The sequence below is a fragment of the Perca flavescens genome, chromosome 9, assembly GCF_004354835.1.
Source record: "Perca flavescens isolate YP-PL-M2 chromosome 9, PFLA_1.0, whole genome shotgun sequence".
NCBI lineage: Eukaryota > Metazoa > Chordata > Actinopteri > Perciformes > Percidae > Perca > Perca flavescens.
Window position 1 is genome coordinate 29,158,510 of NC_041339.1, and position 22,579 is coordinate 29,181,088.

At 40.2% G+C, this 22,579-nt stretch overlaps 1 protein-coding gene across 3 annotated transcripts in view; it reads right to left on the bottom strand.

The window, feature by feature from the left end:
* The window catches only part of LOC114561052 (ephrin type-B receptor 1), a 95,723-nt gene that overhangs the window by 39,804 nt on the left and 33,340 nt on the right, over window positions 1-22,579 (bottom strand). For 2 of the 3 annotated variants that reach the window (XM_028586707.1, XM_028586708.1), the window contains exons 3-8: window positions 21,972-22,262; window positions 18,493-18,711; window positions 18,190-18,370; window positions 8,799-8,954; window positions 3,386-3,648; window positions 1,145-1,220 (exon numbers count right to left, since the gene is read on the bottom strand). In XM_028586707.1, the coding sequence (XP_028442508.1) occupies window positions 1,145-1,220; window positions 3,386-3,648; window positions 8,799-8,954; window positions 18,190-18,370; window positions 18,493-18,711; window positions 21,972-22,262 (1,186 nt within the window). Of the gene's footprint in view, window positions 1-1,144; window positions 1,221-3,385; window positions 3,649-8,798; window positions 8,955-16,858; window positions 17,294-18,189; window positions 18,371-18,492; window positions 18,712-21,971; window positions 22,263-22,579 lie in introns of those variants that run through there. The other variant, XM_028586709.1, reaches the window with a different exon arrangement.

Sequence of the window (22,579 nt, forward strand, 5' to 3'; positions counted from 1 at the left end):
CAGGCTCATGAAAACAAATTACTGCACTTGTCACTGATGGGGAACAAAGAGTTATGTCTGCAATGCATTTTTACCCATAATTTTAGGAACCAGAAGCTCTTGGCTATAATGTATTTCATGGTTTTGCCTCCCGGATCTTTTTATGGGATGGTTTTCATCATTTGTACTTCACTTGACAGCACGTACAGTAAAGAGACACAGGGATTGAAAATGATGTATTCAGAATGTATGCATCTTACACAGCTGACTTATCAGGACATCAGAGGACCACAATGATCCTCAGTAAATGCTGTGATACTTCATGCACCAATTACTTCCTCTGTAGTCAAAATTTCAAAAGTCACCTAAAAACCTCAGTCATTTTTAATATTGACACGACTGACATTTGACAGGGTTCTCTATATATTATGTGAGTTTCGTAACCTAAGGTCCCATGAAATACGCTAAAATCTATTTCATAATTTAAACCCCTCAGTGCAGTCAACCTGAACATAAATCAGTTTTTGTTGAGTACTAAAAGATTTCAGGGATAAAAGAGGTTTACATACGCTCAGAAAGCAGGGTGACTATGGATCATGTTTCAATTAGGAATGACCCTCGGTTGCTCTAGATGAGGTAAATTATGTGTTTTCCGTCAGAGCAAAGCGGCTTTTAAATCTAAATTTGGGTAACGGTGGAAATATCACTTGTGTCTGTCTCTATAAAGTATTGATGAAGCAGTAACTCTGCTCTCTTTATAGTCTTTAAGAATTACACTGTCAGAGACGGAGAGAGGGGAGGGCAGGGAGGGGATAAAGGCAAGAAAAGGAGAACAGAGAGAGAGGCAGAGGGGAAGAGGAAAAGAGGAGGAAAGCTGTGGATGTGCAGGAAAGACAGAGAAGGGGACAGAGAAAGGGAGACAGAGGGAGAGAAATGACAAGCTTATAACATGTTTTATGAATTAAAAAGCTGTAGCTCAATTTCCTTTATCCCCCTAGCCATCCCTCCTTCGCATAATCCACTGTGCCCCAGGGTATGCTTACACACACATACATACCGACGCACGCACACACACACACACACACACACACACACACACACACACACACACACACACACACACACACACACACACACACACACAGCTTTTGCTCTCCCCACTCACCAGCCTGATTGGTTGTAATGTTGATTGACAGTTGCTGGGCGGGATAAGGGCTCTTGTTGGAGACTCCGTTTACTGCCTGTGGAGTAAAAAGTGTAATGGTCAGCTATTCCACCTTACTCTTGCTAGGCCTGTCAAGCTTTTCTATATAAAACTATTTATATAGGGTGTATCACGAACTGCCCTGCTGAGTTACGGTTGCTAAGCTATAATTGGACAATCGCCGTTCAGGGGAGGGACTCCACACACAGTCAATTATCAGCACCAATGACATGGTTTTCATTTCAGTGATTTTTTAAGTCTTACCATCTTTCTAATCTTACTAACGAAGACACAATTAACAGGTTCTGAGTGTGTTTTAAACACCGCCTAATTAGCTGCCACATATTGTTTGTCATGAGCTCAGTTAATCATTTTGACGGTCGAAACAATGTCTTCAGTCACAGCAAATCATTAAACACAGGCATGGTAATTAGTGACGCTAGCTTAATGGCTTACTCCACGCTCTAATTCTATATTGTTTCTTTATCATTTCACGTTTTTTATTTTGTGTTTCCTTGAGTTTCTGAAGATTAAAAAATGTCAGTTTTGTCAAAATATGGATGGATGGAAAAGAAATGGATGGATATCTCAATGGATATTCAGCTCTGTCTTTAATGGTGGCTGCCTTTAGTCATTATTGAGCTGTCCGTTCCACAACAGACTGCTTTCAAAATGAACCATACGTTGTATTCCTACAAAAATCATATTTTATTATTAATAGGTTCACTGATTAGATGAGACTTCACAACTGAGGATTGAATGGGGGAAGTAAGTTCCCTTAACAATTACAATGCAGGTGACCTTGATTTAGACAACTGGCCTTGATGGTAAAGGCGTCCAATAGCAGAAGATTGAAGGTCCACCATCGTGGTGCCTTTTTAGGCATCAGCGTGGCCTTGTGGTTTGAGAGAACATGACATAAATGGAAATTGTGCATAAAAGCCTCCACGTCAGCGAGCATCTATGTAGCCTTAGTAACCTTGAGCACCACAGTGAATATAGCAGCTTTTTGCATATTAAGAGTTGACAACACACTAAGCGCCAAGGTTGTTTTCAGTCAGTATAACTACATTTCTGAGGGGCAACTTTATATTGTTAACAGGGATGTAAAAATTTAAATTTCAGTGTAATCATCTTCGACATTGTGTAACTAGTGGTGTGAATGATTAAAAGAAGCTGAAATACCCTACGTCTGTAGGCTTTAAAGGTGGCTTTGTAAGGTTTGTTATTTGCTTCTTTGTGGAGGGTGGCAGCCCTAGATATCCTGCATTCACAACAGTTACAATGGATTCCGATGACAACCTTGAGGCGTGGCAGAGTCTCTTTGTCAATACTATGCCTGCTGCATAGAGCAATGAGGAGGCAACAGTGTTATGAAGAATCATGTATGTAGCCATGAATTTTGTGAAGAAACTCTGAACAAATCAGCAGAAAAGCAGTGCATGTGAAGTTTCTTAAAGATCTTTGACACGTTTGGATAAATTTTCTGGCTGTGATTCTGGGTAGCCATCCATGTTCATCAACTGTTGTGAATCCAAACCTAACTCCCAATGTGACATCATGACTTATCTGTATCGCGTTATCTGTACGCATTTTGAGCTATCCGTGTGTATGACTACGCCGTATACAGCGGACGGGTTGGGTTTAGGAAAATAAGACCGGGACGCGGGACAACAATGGCACGGTTGGGTTTAGTAAAAGAAGAAAGGGACAGTTGGGTTTGGGAAATGTGACACGCGTGACACGATCCCCGGTCTCCTGGGTGAAAGTCCTGTGTTTGACCCATCCACCACCCTAACCAACCTCCCTATGCGGATTTTCGGGCTTTCATACTACTCGCTACCGTAGTCGCTCTTCATGCTACGTCATCTTCTTATTGAGAATCGTGCTGTGATCACGAAACATGCTTCCCATTGAAATACATTAATTTAAAAAAACGTGTGAGTTTTGGAGGCCAAACGGCGTTGATAAACACGCTAAAAAGTGATTATGCGTCTTGATAACACGCCAAAATGGCATACAAATTGGCGGGTCATACATACGCCTCTTATTGAGATCAGTCTGTAACTACAGAAGGGAAAAGCTAACTTTCAAGACACCTCTCAAGCCTAAAGGCAGTTAGCATGTGATACTCAAAATAAAGATATCATTACAACACTAAACAGCATGCTGAATAAACTTCTCTCTGCTCTGTGGACAAACCTGTATTTCGAAGGTGTAAGGTGTGTGGGCCCGCAGCTTGCTGATCTCCACCCTCGTTTCCTTTAACCCTTGCTTGTCTGAAATGAATACCACGCTGTCGTCACATGGCTGACACGCCCGGCGCTCGCTGCTGTGGCACCGGCGGCACAAAACGTTGTATGACATGTCGTCACGGTGCCCAGTGTCACGTGGGGGGTGCCACTCCAGCTGCACCGATGTCTGGTTGACGACTGAGACCACGTTGCGCGGAGCTGAAGGAACACCTAGAGAAAGACGATGAGGTGGTTAAGGGATTGACATTTAGATTTGTTTCAGAGTCTGTCAATTTAAAGCAAATTAGTGCTCCACACCTGGATGCAATCAAACTTCATTATGGTAAGGACTTGAGAAAATAATTTGTTTTTGTCATTAAGCAGTGCCTACTAATGACTTCCATATGAATATGTTTTTATAAATCACAGGATGTCTAGTATTTTATAGCTAAGAAAGCTGTTGTATAAGCAGAGCATCACAGTGACCAGTATGTAAGAGCTGTGTGGAGGCAATCCCAGCGGACCGTGAGTAGCTTTTGACAAATTGACAAAAAGTGTATCGCATTAGAATCGCTAACTCCACCTTTAATCAAGAAAATAATTTGAAGATAAATCAACACTGGTAATACACATTAGTTGCAGCCCTGTTTTACATACAAAACATAAGATCTGACGAAGCAGAATACTCCTTCCACCCCTGGGGGGGCGGCAACGGAAAAGAGCATCCCAGTTTGGGAATTAGAAGAACCTTTGCTTCACCCTGTTTGCCAGGATTATAATCTACATTAAAGTACGGACAGTGGTAAACACTCACGGCCACAGAAAAAGGGACAAATCACATCTGAACTTAGAGTGAGTTCTCTGGTCAAGAAAGAACTGGACACTTTTCTGCACACTGACAGTGAATATGAGGACATCATCGCCTAACTGAAGGAGGCAGATAGAGCCCACCTAGAGCCAGGCTCTGTTCAAGGTTTTTGCCTGTTAAAAGTTGTTCTCTTGGGAGAATTGTTGGGTCTCTGTAAATTGTAGCGTGGCCTGAACCTACTCTATCTGTAAAGTGTCCTGAGATAATTTCTGTTATGATTTGAAACTACAAATAGAATTGAAATTGAACTGCCAGTTGCAGTTTCCAACCAGTATTGCTGGTACAGATGTAGGGAATTCAGCCAACTCTGTCTCTAACAGCCAGAAGGTGACCTAACAGCTCACTGCCAGCCAGAGAATATTTTTTCCTGTCACTCTTTGGTCGGCCAGCTTCTCTCTCTTGTTGGTTCTCTCGCTTTTCTGTCAGCTCATCTCTTTGATCCGAGGAAAAACTCTGGCTTTTAGCGTGTTCTATTGAGTCCTAAAAGCACACCCAGAGTTTTTACAAGGTTAAACCTAGCGCATTCACTTCTCCTTGACTGTTCACACATCACAGACCCGCGACACACACAGACACACTCGTACTACATGTCGGAACATGAAATGAAATGGATATTCAACCTCGACATATGTTTAATCATCAGAGTCCTAAGAAACGTCTGAGATGGCCCTGTGGAATATGCATACAGTATAGTATAGTGTATTACAGCCCGACTGCAGAATCAAAGTGCTAACAATCAGTGACAGGTTGAAAATCTAAAGCAGCACCATCTTAGAAATATTCCTATTGAGAGAGAATCTGACCATTCATAAATATATTCTCACAATAATTGACACAGATATTCACAAAATTGTACTTTTAATCTGAATAGCATAAATACTTATTTTATAAATGAATTTATACTTAAAATAATTATTTGACACTGTCAGGAACCCACAAAGTCCACAGCAAATGCACATTCAAATGCAGAAATATAAGAAATGGTCACAATTTAAACCTTGTGCGGCATTTTTGTCTCCCCAACTCTGGCAGTGAGAGTAATTACACACACTGTCGATGCGTGCTTATGATGTATGTCTGCAGATGAGCTCGCTGCATTTTTCTCCCGGGGAAGCTCTCTTCAACTCTATCCGAGCAAATAAGGGCAGAGGGCAGAATTATGGAGTCGTTAGATTAGGTAATTATCTATGCCAAAAATGTAGACTATTTTCAACCACAGAAAAGTGTATTCCAGCAAAACAGTGTTTTTAGAAGGTTGTTACGGCTATTTACTTAGCGATTTATAACAGACAGGTAAGTGGAATGAAAATTAAGCTTCAACTATAGTAAGTTAAAGTAATGTGTTGCGCATCACGCCTAATAGCTGCTCATTGACTTTACTTCAGAGCAAAAGCTACATGTCTCTTTCAACACTACAAAATAAGTAGTGCTAGCTACAATTTCGCCTTCTACAGTATATATAAACTCCTGTGATGTTGTATACAGTGGTAGCCGCCACAGCTTCCGCCAAACCCCTAGCTGCTGCCTAGTCGCTATGGTCTCTCCCCCCTTCCTGCCCCTTTTAGCTCTGGCTTGTCGACGTAAAACGCATCACTTCCGTTGTGGCAGTGTGGGAAAGTTGCCACCGAGACACCACAACTCTGTAAAATACAGAGAGCTTTCCCTGGCGGCGATAGGCTTAATCAGCATTGTGCGAATTCATTTGGCAAGGGCTTGAATGTAACACACATACATTTTTATGTAAGTTCCGCACTCCGCAGCTTTAAATTGACCATTTTTACTGCTGCAACAAGAGTAGGCTTCACTTCAAAGAGTTATCTGTACTGCAGTCTCCAATCCCACTCTGAGCTTCATCACTATGTTGTAAGTGGCTTTCACAGTATCAATCTGAGCTATACACAAAAATACACTTCAAAAAAAAAACACACACATATGCAGTACACACACACACAGTGTACACACACACACACACACACACACACACACACACACACACACCTTTGCAGCCCACCTTTGCAGCCCATGAGGCAAGTTGAGGGAATGATTAAATGTCAGACAACTATCCACACACTGCAAGCTCACTCTTCTATTTCTCTGATCTGATTTTATATCAGATTGAGTTTTTAACAAATAAATATAAACTGAAGCTTATTCTTATATTGAAGTTCTATCCCACGTTTTTTCAGAGTTGTCACACTTTTTTTTCATTACTGTTGTGTTAAAAAAAAAAAAAAAAACTTGTGACTTAATTTGTTTTTGCCCTTGAATTGAAAATACCAAGGTAATTCACAAAGCTGTGTAGGATGAGTAGGTTGACACCTGACACCCTTTCACTGGGAAAGTTGATTTTTCTTCTTCTGTCAGCATCAATTTGAGAGTGTGCTGCCGCTTGTTTGAGGTGAGGCTTTTCATGTGCTTCCTCTGCTGACAGAATAGGTTGATCCTAGAATTGTTCCATCACCAATGAGGCTTTTTTATGTTCCCTCTGTAATATACTGCAATAGATCATCAGTAGCAACAGAGTTTGATTGCAATAACAGTAAAGGAATTGCAAATATTGCAGCATGTAGCCAACAATATATAATAATAATAATAATAATAATAATAAGTTTTAGTTTAAGAAATCTGTGGGTGACAAATCACTTAATTTGTTGCCTCCATGGATGTTTTCATGGATTACTATGTCACTATTTTACAACAACACTGACTATGCCTCTAAGGCTACTTTCACAACTACCTCTGGTGCATCTGACCTATTGGTTTCGGTTTATATAGACTGGAGAGGAAGCTATTAATCGAACTCCTGGGAAACTGGACCATGACTTCCTGAAAAGTTGGTTTTCGATTTGCTTCCGGTGCGGTTTGTTTGGGGGGTGAGCACAAAGCAAACCAAGTAGATAGATAGTAGATAGTACATACAGTAAGTCATTTTAGCATGAAATGAAAAGATTAACTACTATTAATTCTATCTCATGATTGGAAACTGTCAAAAAAGCGATCTATGTTGTATGCATGTATGACATGCATGTGTATACGTGCATTTTGACATTGTTGGCAAGTATGTTGTGTGATGCAGCTGTCACGTCTGCCTCCACTCTTATTGTGTTTTCTGTTTATTTCATGATTTCCTGCTTTATTTTGATATTCACTCTTTGACTTCCTGCCTTTGTTTGTTTCCCGCCGTTTTTGATCACCTGTCTCTGCCCTAATGTGATTCACCTGTGTGTAGTTGTCTTCCCATCCCCCGTGTATATATACCCCCCTTGTTTCACTTGTTCCCTGCCAGATTGTTGTAGCTCCATGTGTGACTCACTTTCCAGCGTTCCCTTGTTTAGTTTCCCAGTGTATCCAGACCTTTTGACTGTATTATCGACCACGTCACCTGCCTGTTGGACTTGTACCGTTGCCTGCATTGTTCTTGGAGCAATAAACCACTTACCTTTATCCTTGATTCTTAAGTTGTGCATTTGGGTCTGCCATTGTATCCTGACAGCAGCAACTTGGAGCCCAAGACAATACAGTATATCTTATCTTATCTTAAAAGTAGGGCCTGGCCAATATTCACAGCCACACTGACAGAAATTTCCACAGTTTTTGGTCACCGGATGTGGACTGTTGGAATAAGCCTGCCATTGGCTGCCTATTTCAGAAGAAATTTGCCTACCTTTGCACTATCTCCACTATCTATTTTGCAAGGGCATCATCACTGCATCCAGGGATAAAAAATTCAAATTTCAAACAAGCCAAAGCATATTTTCCCCCAATTCCAGAATGAAAATAGGTGCAGCCAGACCATCCTCCAGGGCTGACATAGGGGAGAGGGTCCGGTAATCTGGGCAGAATGTTGCAAATTCATTCATGAATGTAAAACAGAAAAATAATGACCCACTATCAGAGCTTTTCTAGCCTTAAAAAAAACATGAAGTTGTATCCAGGTCACCAGGACATGCGCGCACACACACACACACACACACACACACACACACACACACACACACAGAGTTTCACAGTTTTAGACTAGCTACAGAGACAGTCCAAAATGATTCATGTCTCAACCTACTTATACCATCTCTCTGTGGAACACAGAGGCAGCGTTTTTCAAACTCTGTGCCTCATCTTGCATAGCAATATAGCCTCTTCGACACACTAAACACAAAGCCTGAGGAGTGTGGCAGTGTTATTACTTACAGCTCCCCAAATCCCCAAACAAGGACGGGAACATTGCGGCACACTCGCTCTGAATGAGGTGCATGAAATTAGGGTTGTAATGGTAAATTAAAGCAGATATTGGCCTTTAATTCAATGATGAGATATTGGACTGTCAGTGCCAATGCCAACCACTGACATGCTGTAATATGCAGCTATTGGTAACTTCAGTCCAAAAGTCTGGCTTCACAAGACAGTCTCGGTGCCCCTGAAGAATTACCATAGTCAGCTACATCACTGAGAGGTTACAGAGTATGTATTTTTGTTTGCGTGTGTGTGTTTGTTTGACAGAGAGAGACTGACTCACTGGTGCACATGTCCTCTGGTTTGTCCATGTCTCCACGGTAATAGCCGTTGCGACAAACGCAGATGGTGGCAGCCTCGATGGTGGAGCGACTGTTGAGCGGACATTGCTTACATAATCCTGCCCCCTGGAACGACTTAAAGGTCCCCTGAGGGCAAGCTGAAGAGAGAGAGAGAGAGAGAGAGAGAGAGAGAGAACACATAAAAAACAATACACAACTCAGCCTCCTGAACATGAACAAAACACGACAAATAGGCTACGATTGTGCGCCTTTTGTTTGTCTTGATTGCAAGACATTTGGCAAACTTTGTTTTAGAAAGATGCTATACCAGTGGAGTTACTACTGGTAGTTTAAGGTTGACAGAGCACAGAAGGGTGCTTTCTGAGGATTGCAGCACATTATCTTGTTCAGACAAGATACACAAAACTATTTTGTGTATTACCACAAACTGAGCGTCACACTGATTATGTCTGGTGTAGAATATGGTTTTATTTCTCTGGTTCCTTTATCTGGGTCAGAGTTGTTTCGGTCCATAAATATTGACAAAATTATTCTTTGTGACATGAAACACATACATAAATTCTTAAACATGATGATTCATCCAGGAACGGCTTGTTCTGAGCATACAGCACATGCTTGTTATTCAGCTTGTATACACCGGTTTGGATTATTTGCACTGCAGTCCGCTTGGGATAAGACAAGGCTGAAAATGGAGGTCGGAGTCAGGGTGTCACTTCTGCAGTGAGATTAAGGGGATACCTGTTTCTCATCTACATTGTTTAGTAGCCTGTTTGAAGGCCCTCCCTTTCAGTTCATTAAATTTGAATGCCAAAGCAGGTGTTGTTACTTGTCCCTCTGCAGCCTTAACGCTATAGTGCGTAGTTTCAGTCTCCTCCATGAGGAATTCTAAGTAATGACAACAAAACTGTCGGCGCGTCCACATGATCCAAGCCTTACGTGATCGTGCACCCACCCCTCCCTCAAACAGTTGCTAGTAGCCAAGGAGGACACGGAGGTTTTAAAAAACACGATGGACTCTTCAGAAGAGGTAATTATCTTCACTCAAGCTTCTGCCCGAGGCTCTCACCGGCCGGATGTTTATTAATATCAAAAAGTTACATACTAAAGCTTTAAATTTGAGGAAGAACAGCACCTATTTTTAAAGCATTTACACATCTCTGAGCCTTTGAAGTTATCTCCACTCGATCATGTCCATATAACACCAATCTGTTACAAAATGACCTTCCAACACTACAGTAGTCAGTTGTGCATTGCTCGCCTGTTCATTTAGGGGAAAGCTTCAGGAAACGTTCACACAGTTCCACAAAAAAAAGTATATATTTATTTTTTAATTAATTAAAAGGATCTCACTCATCACCATTAGTGGACTTCCTTAGAACTGCCCATTGACCCTATTCTCTGTAGAGTTTCTATCCAAAAATAATATGTTTCTGAGATGCCAAAGATGTATGCATCATCCCCTTTTTCTCAGCTGGTCTTCCAAAAAGAACTGTTGTATTTTTTAATTTTTGGCATAAATAATTATTACCAATAAAGCCAGATCTTTAACTGAATATAATGCCAAAGACTAGAAACATGGCTGCTACTGTCTCAGTTAAATTTACAAATCATACTTTACAGGCTCTTTGAACAAAATAAGCATTCTGATCCATTTCAGTTTAAGTTCGGTGGGAATATTTATTTAACCTTTATTTTACAAGGCATGTCTCTTAAAATCACAATTTCAAAGTCCTTGCCAAAAATGGTAGCACACTTTACAAATATTAAACAAAGCAGGGCATCGGGTGAAATCCGAAAAAGCTGTCAGAGCAGCTGCTTCGTTTTCTAGGTTTAAATCTCAATAAAACCCAAGGACAGTTTGGCAGCTGTTCGTCTATTCAGGTGCAGGAAAAGTTTATGTTCATTCAGGCTAGACTATATTACATGCTTTGTTTGAGGCATTTTGATAGTATAGTAACTGAGGTTACCCATGAAACATTTGCAAGTAGGTTAGCAATTGAACCCTTCAAAACTCCAATTTCTGCAGAAACACCGCCACCACTAGCCTGGTCCTACCAGACTCTCGTACATTTCATTTGTACAGAGAGTCTGGCCACTCTCCAATGACAAATGTTAACTTCCTTGAAGGCGGGTACTCTGTTGAAGTTTGAAACTATTGGATCTGCCCAGAGCCACTCTGGATCTGCCATAACCAATGGTTAGTTTGGACACACCTTCTCATTCAAATGCGTTTCCTTTTATTTTCATGACTATTTACATTGTAGATCCCCCTGGCATCACAACTATGAATGAACACATATGGAATTATCTACTTAACAAAAAAGTGTGAAATAACTTAAAACATGTCTTATATATTTTAGATTCTTCAAAGTACTAAAATATAGGACATGTTTTCAGTTATTTCACACTTTTTTGTTAAGTGCATAATTCCATATGTGTTCATTCATAGTTTTGATGCCTTCAGAGAGAATCTACAATGTAAATAGTCATGAAAATAAAGAAATACATTGAATGAGAAGGTGTGTCCAAACTTTTGGAATGTACTGTATGTCACGGGCATGTGCAATAAGAGGGGAGACCAACAACTATCACACACACAATATTAGCATTGCTAGCGTTAGCCTTAGCTAACTCCTTTGCCACTAACGGAGTGAGCTGGAAAATCTAACTTTTCCCGAACCCCGTGGGGAGGAGGGCCACAACATCATGGCCACCAACACAACTCAGCAAAGATTGTTCTTGCTCGGGCTTTAACTTCTGGATATTCGGCAGCGTTGCCACAACAGACCGGATGGCTTCACTCGCATCTTTCTAGCGCACGTCCTCAACGTCATCGTTCTCAGCCACTCCCTCTGTTTGCTGATTGGACAGCCAAATATTTGGCCGGAGAAAACCCAAGAATATACCGCAAACCCAGACGGAGTACTGAAGGGAAATGAAAATTGAGCGGACGTACATAGGAGGGCGGAGCCAGGCTACGCCACCACAGCAACCACTTACATCTAGTTTAAAGCTAAAGGTGAAACGTTTAGATTCACAAAACTAATTAAATTACATGACAACATTACATGGTTATACATCTGAAGTTAAATAGATCACATGTTAAGACAGAGTACTTTGTATCAAAGAAGGACACATGCCTTTAATTTACACATGGGATTTCATAAGTGCCTTTTTGGTGAGGGCAAACACATTCTAAATTAGGACTACAGCTAAAATAAAAAGCCAAACAGGTAAACAGAGAGGTGTAAAATGAGAAATTAGCATAACAACGTTCTGCCAAAAGGCTAAGGGAAAAAACAAATGAGGTTTTTTATGTTACTTTTTCTGCAGGTTTGATTAATTTAAAGCACTTTGTTTTTCCTGCCTACGCTGTAATGAATGTTCACTTTATCTCGAAGATGCTTTAGATGCTGTAAGAACAAACACAGATTTATGGTGGAAGGCAGCGGATTGCACAAAAAGACTTTTACGCAGTCCTTACAAACTACGAGTCCAAATAATAACATGAATTGAGTGAAGGAAGTAAATGAGACAAAGTGCCAGTGAGTTAAGAGCCTTGGAGTATCACTTAATCAAACGTTAAAGGGTTTAGGGTCAGGCAAACAGAAAAAACAAAGACAGAGTAATGGAAGAGAGAATAAGGAGAAAAATGAAACCAATGTTTTTTATTCTTCCCTCTCAATATCACTATTTCTGCAGTCAGGGTTCAAAATGAGCACCAGCCACCAGCCAAAAATACGCAAGTGGCTGGTAGATTTGCTTCACTCACGAGCCAAAAACACACTGGTAATCTATTGAGTGGCTGGTAAAATTCAAACAAACATTCACTTGCTATTTGGCTGTTGGACGGAAAAGTTAATTTTGAACCCTTATCTGCAGTACTGCTCTATTGTGTTCACTCTGAAATGGTATACTGTTATTTCTTGGTTTTGCTGTTGCTTTTGTTCTACAATGGAGGCTGCTGTTCTCTGTTTTTACTGCATATTACATTGTGCATGAGCCACAGAGCTTGAAGAAACAACTCACTTCTCAGATATGAAGTACACTTGCATATCTTATTGAAGGACTTGATCAAGCGTGTATTAACTGTGAAATACTTTATACATCGCTGACCCCAAAATCGTAGCATGGAGTAACCGTTACACAACTTTTACAATTATGTAACATCAGTGAACTACACACTTTTTAGGTCTAAGTGCCGTCTCCTTACTGCGTGGTGTGGGGGAGGCTGTGAGTCCCCGTTTCTCTGAGAATACCAATTTTATACTTTATGAGTTGCAGTGAATTGTTTAGCTGTCTGCCTCGAATTTTACTATTTTGGTTCAATCTCACCGCTCTCATAGCGTAATTCTTTTGGCTGCAGCAGACAGCTGTTCTCCGCAAAGAAGCGCTAAAAACCAACTGTACACTACCTGCCCAGCACCAAACAGCAGACAGACACAGTTAGAGACTAGCTGGTGAACATAGTTGAGCATTTATCAGCTAAAGAGTCAGATATTTCCCTCAGGAGTTGATCGAGACCAAATACAGAGCTAAATGAGAGTGAATATTGGACTTACATGCGCCAGAAACACGACTCCAAATGAATGATAGTTGCTCGGTAAAAGCAATGCGTTTGCTTACACATTCACCCTAACAACGTTATGAGTTGATAATATGTTGATATTGTGCTTACAGCTTGTTTCCACTGCACGTGATCAAATAAATCATTATTTTATCATTATTATTATAGTCAAAAGCTGTGTAAGTAAATAAGTAGTTAAGACGCACACCACAAACTACAACATTGCCGTTTTGAGTCTGTCCAGGGAACCTATGTTACAGATCTATATCCCTCATTTCCTGTCATCTCTCTGACTGTCTGTAATAAAGGCATAAAAATTCCCCCAAACACTATGAAAAATAGCTAAATAAATGGCTATGAGACTGTATTAGAGGCTTTGGTGGTCTTCAACTATACTACAACTACATCCAACTGAGCGAACTGACCAATGCTGCTCTCCTCAGAGTCCTGTGCCCTTTAAAGCTGTTGCAAATTATACGTAGGACTACTAGTTGAAATGTAATAGTAATTATTATTTTACACACATTCAAATGCCAACTTTTCCGTCAGTCTCCCTCTTTGTTGGACACCGTCTCTTTCTTCTTTGTCACTGTGTCTGTCGATGTCACTTTCCCTTTCTGTTAGTTTCTACCTTACTATCTACCTTTCTTTGAAGTTGTCTCTTCAGGAGTGTCAAATGTGTGTTCCTGTGTGTGTGTGTGTGTGGTTCTTGAATAGGCAGATAGACATCTGGCTTGTCAAGGTCATTTATTCACCTTGCTCGTACACATGGGGTGTGTCACCATGGCAACAAGTCTTGCTCCCTCTCTATTAGTTATCTCTCTCTTTCTCTCTCTCTCTCTCTCTCTCTCTCTCTCTCTCTCTCTCTCTCTCTCTCTCTCTCTCTCAGGATTTTAAACTACACATGTCAATGTTTGTGTGTACATGTGTATTGTTAAATGTTCATAAGGAAGAACAGACCAAAATGTTGTCTTGACAACAGTGGGACTTTATTAAAATCTGATTAAACATGGTCATCTGCCTCCAATATGATACAAAGCCAATAATAAATGTAAGCTAATTTTAATGTCAAGTGTCACTTTGATTGATTAACAGTTGTTTGGCGTCACTGAGTTTATAAATAGTGTACCATTGTTAAAATTCAACTTTTCAGAAAGTAACATTCTTGGAGTACCAGTTGAGTGTTTCTTATTGAAATGTCAGATTTTAGATATTATGTAATGGTACAAAAGTAAGTAGTATAGATGTATTTGCTGTAATTATCATACTCTTATGTAACTAATTTTGTCAAGATAAAATGGACAAAAAAGGATGAAGTGACGCAGAAAACCCATCATGCAAATGGAACAAACCTAAGAATGCATGGTAACACAAAAACAGAAAAACTATGGAAATGATAGAATAGAAAAAAGGGAAAGCACAGAGAGTTACAGAGAGAGAAAGAAAGAGTTAGAAAGGGACACAAAAATTATTCCCTCCCTGTGCCTTTAACCAGCTGTTTTGAGTCACACAGCGACCATGTGGATGACAATTGTATAAAGTTGGCTTACAGGCTCACTAAAGACTTGTGTTCTCTTCTGTGTGTGTGTGTGTGTGTGTGTGTGTGTGTGTGTGTGTGTGTGTGTGTGTGTGTGTGTGGGTGGGTGTGTGTGTGTGTGTGTGGTAAAAGGCTGCAGGTTTTAAAATCTCTTAGAGCGTTGTCGGGTTCCACAGCGGGGGTAGTTTTTGTGTATTCAATGGTGGTGCTGACATTTGTAGTGCTGCATTTGAAGTGAGGGTCATTTGAATATGTTTACCTTACACACACACACACACAGACACACACACACACACACACAATACTTTGATGTTAAGCCAGTTTTGCTGGATGATTTGCACAATATACTGGTTTGGTGCAAAATAAACACCATGTATGTGCACTAACACACACACCCATACACTCACACTCACACACACACCCACACACAACAACCATCTGTTCTAATAGTGAGTCCAGTTCCCTGCCAAGTTGTTATCAGCTGATTGGCAGAAGAGCACACCAAAAAGATGCCAGCTCGGTGGACAGACTCTGTCCCACGTCATCTTAAATTACTGTTTAAGCACAAAAGCCTTGAAGAGAGCACACAAGGCAGGTGTACGTAAACATGCCATGACATAAAGCGTCAAGTCATGTTGACTGAGTCTGTCTTTACATCCAGTCAGACTTTTTAGTAGGGCTGGGCAATATAAACAATATAAACACTGATCACAATGGAAAATGATATACTGTATACTGTTACAGTAAGAGGAAAACCTCTGTCAAATAACACAAACTAAGTTAATCTACCATCTACAGTGTAAATATTACCAGTAATTAGACACACCCCCAGGAATGAGTAATAACTAATTATAACATCACTATGTTATTACCCCATTAATTCATCACAGATGCTGTTATTTTTTAATGGCAAAATACATGGTCTGGATAGGAGCCATCAAAAAATGAGGGCTGATTTTTATTTATTCATTTAAATCGATATTCTGTTCGCTGCTTATATGAGTGTTAATTTTCTTTTGTAGGTTGTTAATCTCCTACTAGGGACTGTCAAGCTTAAAGTGATGGTTCGGAGTAATTTCACCCTTGGGTCCTTTGCACCACGTCCTCGAGCCAAACAACCCCCCAGAAGCTTTTTTCACCTGGGTCGAATATTGGGAGAGTTAGCGTTATCAGCTGAATAGCTTAGTGCAGGCGTTAATGGATCCAAGAGTGTATCTTGTACATTACCCCACTAATAATGCCCAAAATGATACCAAACTTCTACACTAGTACAAATAGGTTATGTACTCATAAAAGGATGGATTGGAAAGTTTGTAAGTACACCAGGAGTTTATTTTAAATAACACTTGCCTGCTGGCTTCTGCTCTAGGGTGAAATTACTCTGAACCATCACTTTAAGGAAACCTAAAACTCAAACTTGTTTATTTTGTCAAAAATATTCCATTCATTCAATATATTTTCTTTAGAGATTGACAGCAAAGGCCTTAATAATTCCAAATTGCATCCTAATTACTTCTGAAATGCGACCAACATCACTGTAGTCTAGATCCACGGCGTTCCACTTCTGAAATTGCTCTACTGCCGTCAGAAATTCCGCCGGATTTCACTCTTTTCAGCCTGATGTCCGTTACCTTCTGTAGCGTTGTGTTGGAAATTTAAACTCCGGTGGATTTATGAGGACTATGGTTAACTGCTCCTCAGATCTCTGCACTGTAAATCCACACAGCTAGCTAGACTATCTGTCTAATCTGAGTTTTCTGTTGCACGACTAAAACAACTTTTGAACATACACATGTTCCACCAAAACAAGTTCCTTCCCGCGGTTTTTCCCAGTGCTTAGCACCGCCCATGATGATTGTGATTGGTTTAAAGAAATGCCAATAAACCAGAGCACGTTTTTCTTCCATACCGGGAATGCTGTGTGGACTAGCCAGACCCTCCTCCGCAGCGCTGTGGAGGAAGGTCTGGCAAAGCGAGACTAAACTCACAGTAATATTGTCAGCCTTAATCACTGTCTCCCATGAATCGTGTCTGGCTTACCTTCTACCCACTCAATTATGAACAAAAATTATTTCTGTGCAAAAGAGACAATGACACCAAAGGCAAAGCTAACACGTAATGTATTTCACTAGAGACAGATAGAATACTATTCATCAGTCCCTTCTGTGTTCTCTATCTCTTTTATCTCCAACAGTTTTTTAACTTTCTGTCCTTGGTCTGTCCTTTTTTTTACTTTCTTACCAGTCCATCTCTCCAGAGGGTTCTTCTCCTTCCTTCCTTCCATCCTTCCTTCCTTCCTTCCTTCCAGATGCCCCTCTATCTCTTCGACACTCTCTGGCAGTCCAGGACTAATTTGCAGGAGACTAATCTGGCTGGAACATGCTAAACTAATTAACATGGGATGAGGCTGCCTCACTTATCATTTCACCATATGTACATACATCACACACTCATGCTCACACGCCCCCGCACACACTCTCTCGCACACATACACACACACAAAATAGATGAGACTCTTCAGGCAGAATATGAAATGATGGGTACTACTTTGGAGAGGAAATGGGGAAGGAGGCCAGATATAAAAAGAAGCTAAAAGAGATAGAGTAGCTATTTCTGTGCCATGTTCACCCAAGTCTGCTTCTACTAATATTAACATATGGAACACCGTGAGCTGCAACCTTTGGGACAAATAAAACCAAGAATGTATACATGCATGTGATTATTTTGCTAGGACTGCCAGAAATGACACACCAACTCTCCTCCACACAATAAAACATTTGCATTTTCTACAGAATTGACTCAGCATACAGTTCAGCTTGTTTTTTTTTGCTACGCACACATTTAATCAAAAGATAATTTCCATACCATATTTGTAACACGCACAGATTATATATAAAAATCAAGGTTGAAACTTTTCGTTTGATTCTAGCATGCTGGGTGGTGCCTTTTTTAGTGTATGCTTTGTAAGATATTGCCTGCTGTAATAGCATGTTTGGTATGGTCGATTATTAGAAGCATGTTTGCTGGATATTGATTTGCTGCCACACCGGCTCGTTAGCTTTTGCTTCACAACAATATGAAATGTGTATGCAGCATGCAACAGTGTTTGCTGTAGCAAGGTCATGAGAACAGATTTTAAGAGAGAGAACAAATTCAGCATACATGGCATCATCTCTGATGTGCTGCGGTGCAGTTTACTATTTGCAGCAGTTTTCATTTTTCTTTTTTAGCACAGAACTAGCGCAGCCTCATTAATGCACAGATTTACCTCGACACACGTTGCCATTGTCTGGTTCATAACCCGCTTTGCAGCTGCAGCTGCCAATGGGTACCATCCACTCTCCGTCTCCGTTACAGTAGAGCTTTATGGGCACGTCTACTTCCTCAGCGTTGGGGATACAACTTCCTCTAGCGATGACTAATGAGGTGGACTCTGCTCCAGTCAGCGTCTGCACAGAATCAGAATCATAAAACAAATGTCTACTTGAATGTCTGTATACATCTTGGACAACAGCTGCACCAAAGTCTGATCGAAGGAGCACTACTGTTTTCAGTTAGTTCTGGTCCATACCTCTGGGAAAAAGGCAAAGTTTTGCACCACGCTGGGGCATTTCTTATAGAATACTCTGACAGCCAGAAGAGACATGCAAGCGCCCAAATCCTGGAAGGCCAAGTGGAAGCCTCTGCCTTTGGACAACGGCCCGAAACTCCGAACTTCTGTGTTCACCTTCATTAGCCTTCCACCGAAATCCACCTGGGAGAAACTCTCATCTGCTGCGATGGTGTCCACCTTACAGTGACGTACGGACAGAGGAAAGAATAGAAAAAAGAAAGAAAGAAAAAGCATATAAACAAACTTCTTCTAGGGCTCTCTGTCCATGATCTTTGGTTCTTATTTTAGATTCACTAAATGATGTTTAAATCTGCTGTATATTACTGGAGAAATGCACTTGTGATCACATATCATATCATTTTGTTATGTTTAGAATTTAGTCATAATTTGCTATTTTCCCCAATGAACCTCAATGATGCCACCAGTTGAGGCTGCTAGGAGACTTCCAACACTTGGTTGGTTTCTAACCCTCGGATTCATCAACACAAACAGTGTGAAACTACACTCAAATGTAATTAAATTTGGTTAATTGAAAAACTACAAACAAGACTGTGTACATTACATTTTTAGGAGAGAAGTCAACTATGAATCCCAAAGAGCACTGGGAAAACACATCAACATCAGTAAGCATTCAGTTCTAAGAGCTGAAGGAAGTTTAAAAATTGTAGACTTTGTTCAAAAAACTAATTTGTGATCCAATCAATTTTGGATCAGTTCAGTGTTTTCTTCTGGATTGCAGATTGTCCCTATCCTTTGAAAACAATTAATTTCCAAAATGACAACTTGACAACAAGAAAAACAAATCCTCGCTATCAGCTTTGTGACAAAGCATTGTTCAGATAATTTAATCTGATAATCCAATCCTATGTACTGAATTTGCACAGGTGTCAGATTCCCAAACTCCCATTTAACATGTCAAACGACAAACAAAAATCCAAATTTAAGATGAGCCATAAGGTAGTCCAAATGAATTGATGTCTTTGTGTTGAGTAACATTGAGATTATCATCCTTATTTTACTTTGAAGTGCTAATTTATAACGCGACAATACTTTCAGAACCAGCAGCTCTTAAAGTGGCCATATTGGTCAGGGTACTAAAGTATAATCCGTTTTTCGTTTTAAACCAAAAATGAAAAAACGAAATAACGGGTCGATGTTTCGTTTTTGGTTTCAAACCAAAAACGGAAAAACAAAAATATGACCTCCGTTTTCTTTTTTTTCCAATGTCCATACAAATTAAAAATTAACTGGAAAACTGCAAGTTTTTCAACTGTCGTTTTTTTGTTATTCATTTTTCCGTTTTAACCCAAGAGCGAGAATACGGGCTCATTTTTATAATGTGCATAATCATTGAAAATCTGATGGAACACAGGTCTCGTTTATAATGTTATTTTGGTCTTACGTGTTAAGATCAAAGTTGACTAAAACAAATCTGCTCGACAGGAAGTAACATTAACGTGTCAAAATAATAGTATGAAAGCTGTAATAACTGCCAGAAGAACAATGTACTTTAGCTTTTGCCTGTAGCTTGTCAGATTAAGCTACAGTTAATTATTTAGGGTTATATAAAGTATTTTATTGAGCAACATTCATTAATAGCCACAAAGGGAGTAAGAATGGATATTGTTGATATTGTTTTTAAATAGATATAAGATTATAATAATTTATTTATTTATATATCACATTTTAAATAAAATCTGCATTCCCCTAGCATTATGTGTGGCATTATTGACTACTTTTACTCTAATCTTACATCAGCCAGTAAAAAAAAGTATAAAGGTCTTTTTTAAATTGCTCTGCAGAGTATTGTACGCGACATGGTTGACCACATTAGTTGCCAATGAACATTTCATTGTGATGAAGAACATAAATTAACAAGTTAAAGTGTACTGGAGACTCTCATTCTGGTCTGGTCTCCTCAGGCCCCTGCAGACTTATTTACACTTATTTTTTGCATTCATTGTCAACAGACCTCATTTACATGAATTGTACCTAATTTCTGTGAAAATTAGGATTATATGATTAGTTGTTTTGGATTATAACAGACTGGTATATTCAATTCACTTTTATTTATAGGATCCATTCATAACAAGAGTTATCTCAGGACACTTTACAGATAGAGTAGGTCTAGACCACACACTATAATTTACGAAGACCCAACAATTGTGTGTGTGTGTGTCTGTCTGTGTCTTTCTGTCTGTCTGTCTGTCTGTGTGTGTTCATGTGTGTGTGTGTGTGTGTGTGTGTGTGTGTGTGTGTGTGTGTGTGTGTGTGTGTATGCACATACTTGTAAATATATCTTCTGTAAAGCTCAATAGTGCCTCATTGCACTACCAGGTCAAAATTCGACCTAGCTAACTTTAGCCTAATCTGACAAGCTACAGGCAAACAATGTATTCATAAAGTGCCTCGTTCTTCTGGCAGTTGTTACAGCTCTCATACTTTTATTTTGACACGTTAATGTTACTTCCTGTCGAGAGCAGATTTGTTTTAGTCAACTTTGATCTTAACACGTAAGACCAAAATAACATTATAAACGAGACCTGTGTTCCATCAGATTTTCAATGATTATACACATTATAAAAATGAGCCCGTATTCTCGCTCTTGGGTTAAAACAGAAAAATTAACAACAGTTGAAAAACGAGCAGTTTTCCAGTTAATTTTTAATTTGTATGGACATTGGAAAAACGAGAAAACGGAGGTCATATTTTTGTTTTTTCATTTTTGGTTTAAAACGAAAAACGGATTATACTTTAGTACCCTGACCCATATTATGCTCATTTTCAGGTTCATAATTGTAATTTGTTGTATCAGAATAGGTTTACATGGTTTAATTTTCATATTTTTGTTCTACTGCACATTGCTGCAGTTCCTCCTTTTACACTCAGGTTTCTGTTTTAGCTACAGAGTGAGACCTCTTAACTTGTGTAACATCTCTGTTGTCAGTCGCACATGCGCAGTAGCTAGGTAAGGATTACATGAGCTAGCTCCAACTTCGGCCTGTACAAGGCAGGATTAGCTGGAAGACTTCTTCTAAACGAGGGCACACTTCCAACTTTGCTTGGAATACCTGCAGAACATGGACATGTAAGTAGTTCTATACTATATTATATTATATACTATTTGTAGATTAGGGTGAATTTGTGTGTGTTGTAGCAGTGTTTTGCCATTGAGAACGAGCTAGCATGCTAACGGTTAGCCCCCTAGGCCCCTGGTCTCGGCTAGTGACATAGAAAGCCCTGCAGATTTTTTACCAGCTCGCCCGGAAACTGAAGGCAGGACACATTCAGAAACCGTATCTCACTCAAAACAGCATGGAAGTTTGTATGCGTGTGGAAGCACCAGAGACACAAAATAACACTCCAAATCCCAGAAAAAAGTGATTTTTACATAATATGGGCACTTTAACACTTTGCCTCTTTTCTACACTCATTACCTTAAGAAAAGGGGCATTGGCCCAGTACTCCACCCCTTTGATGCTCTGTGACAACGTCCTTTCGGTCTCCAGGTAGTACAGGTTGAACGTCTCTTTGCAGGAGCCCAGGACGCTGGGGATGGAGGCGCAGTCGCGTACGGTGAAGCGGATCTCCACGTAGATGCGTTGCGCAGCCCGCCGGTCGATATAAGTCGTGAGGAGCCAGTTGTTCTGGCTGGGATCAAACACGTTGCACACCTGGTAGGTCCTGATGGTGTTGAGGTTTTCATCATAACCGCTCACCTCCTCCCACTGGGGAATGTGGGAATGTGTGTGTGTGTGTGTGTGTGTGTGTGTGTGTGTGTGTGTGTGTGTGTGTGTGTGTGTGTGTGTGTGTGTGTGTGTGTGTGTGTGTGTGTGTGTGTGTGTGTGTAATGAAGGGGCAGGGGGTAATGAATGAGAGGGGAGGAAGTAGGGGAAGAGGGGAGAGGAGAGGCCAAAATGATTAATGGGTTTACAAAGACCTGACACAAATTAAACTTTCTCTTTCCCTCCCTCCCATTTTGTCTCTCTCTTTTCCTACCTCCCCACTCCCCTACCTCATTCACTTTTTTTCCCTTTCCTCTACC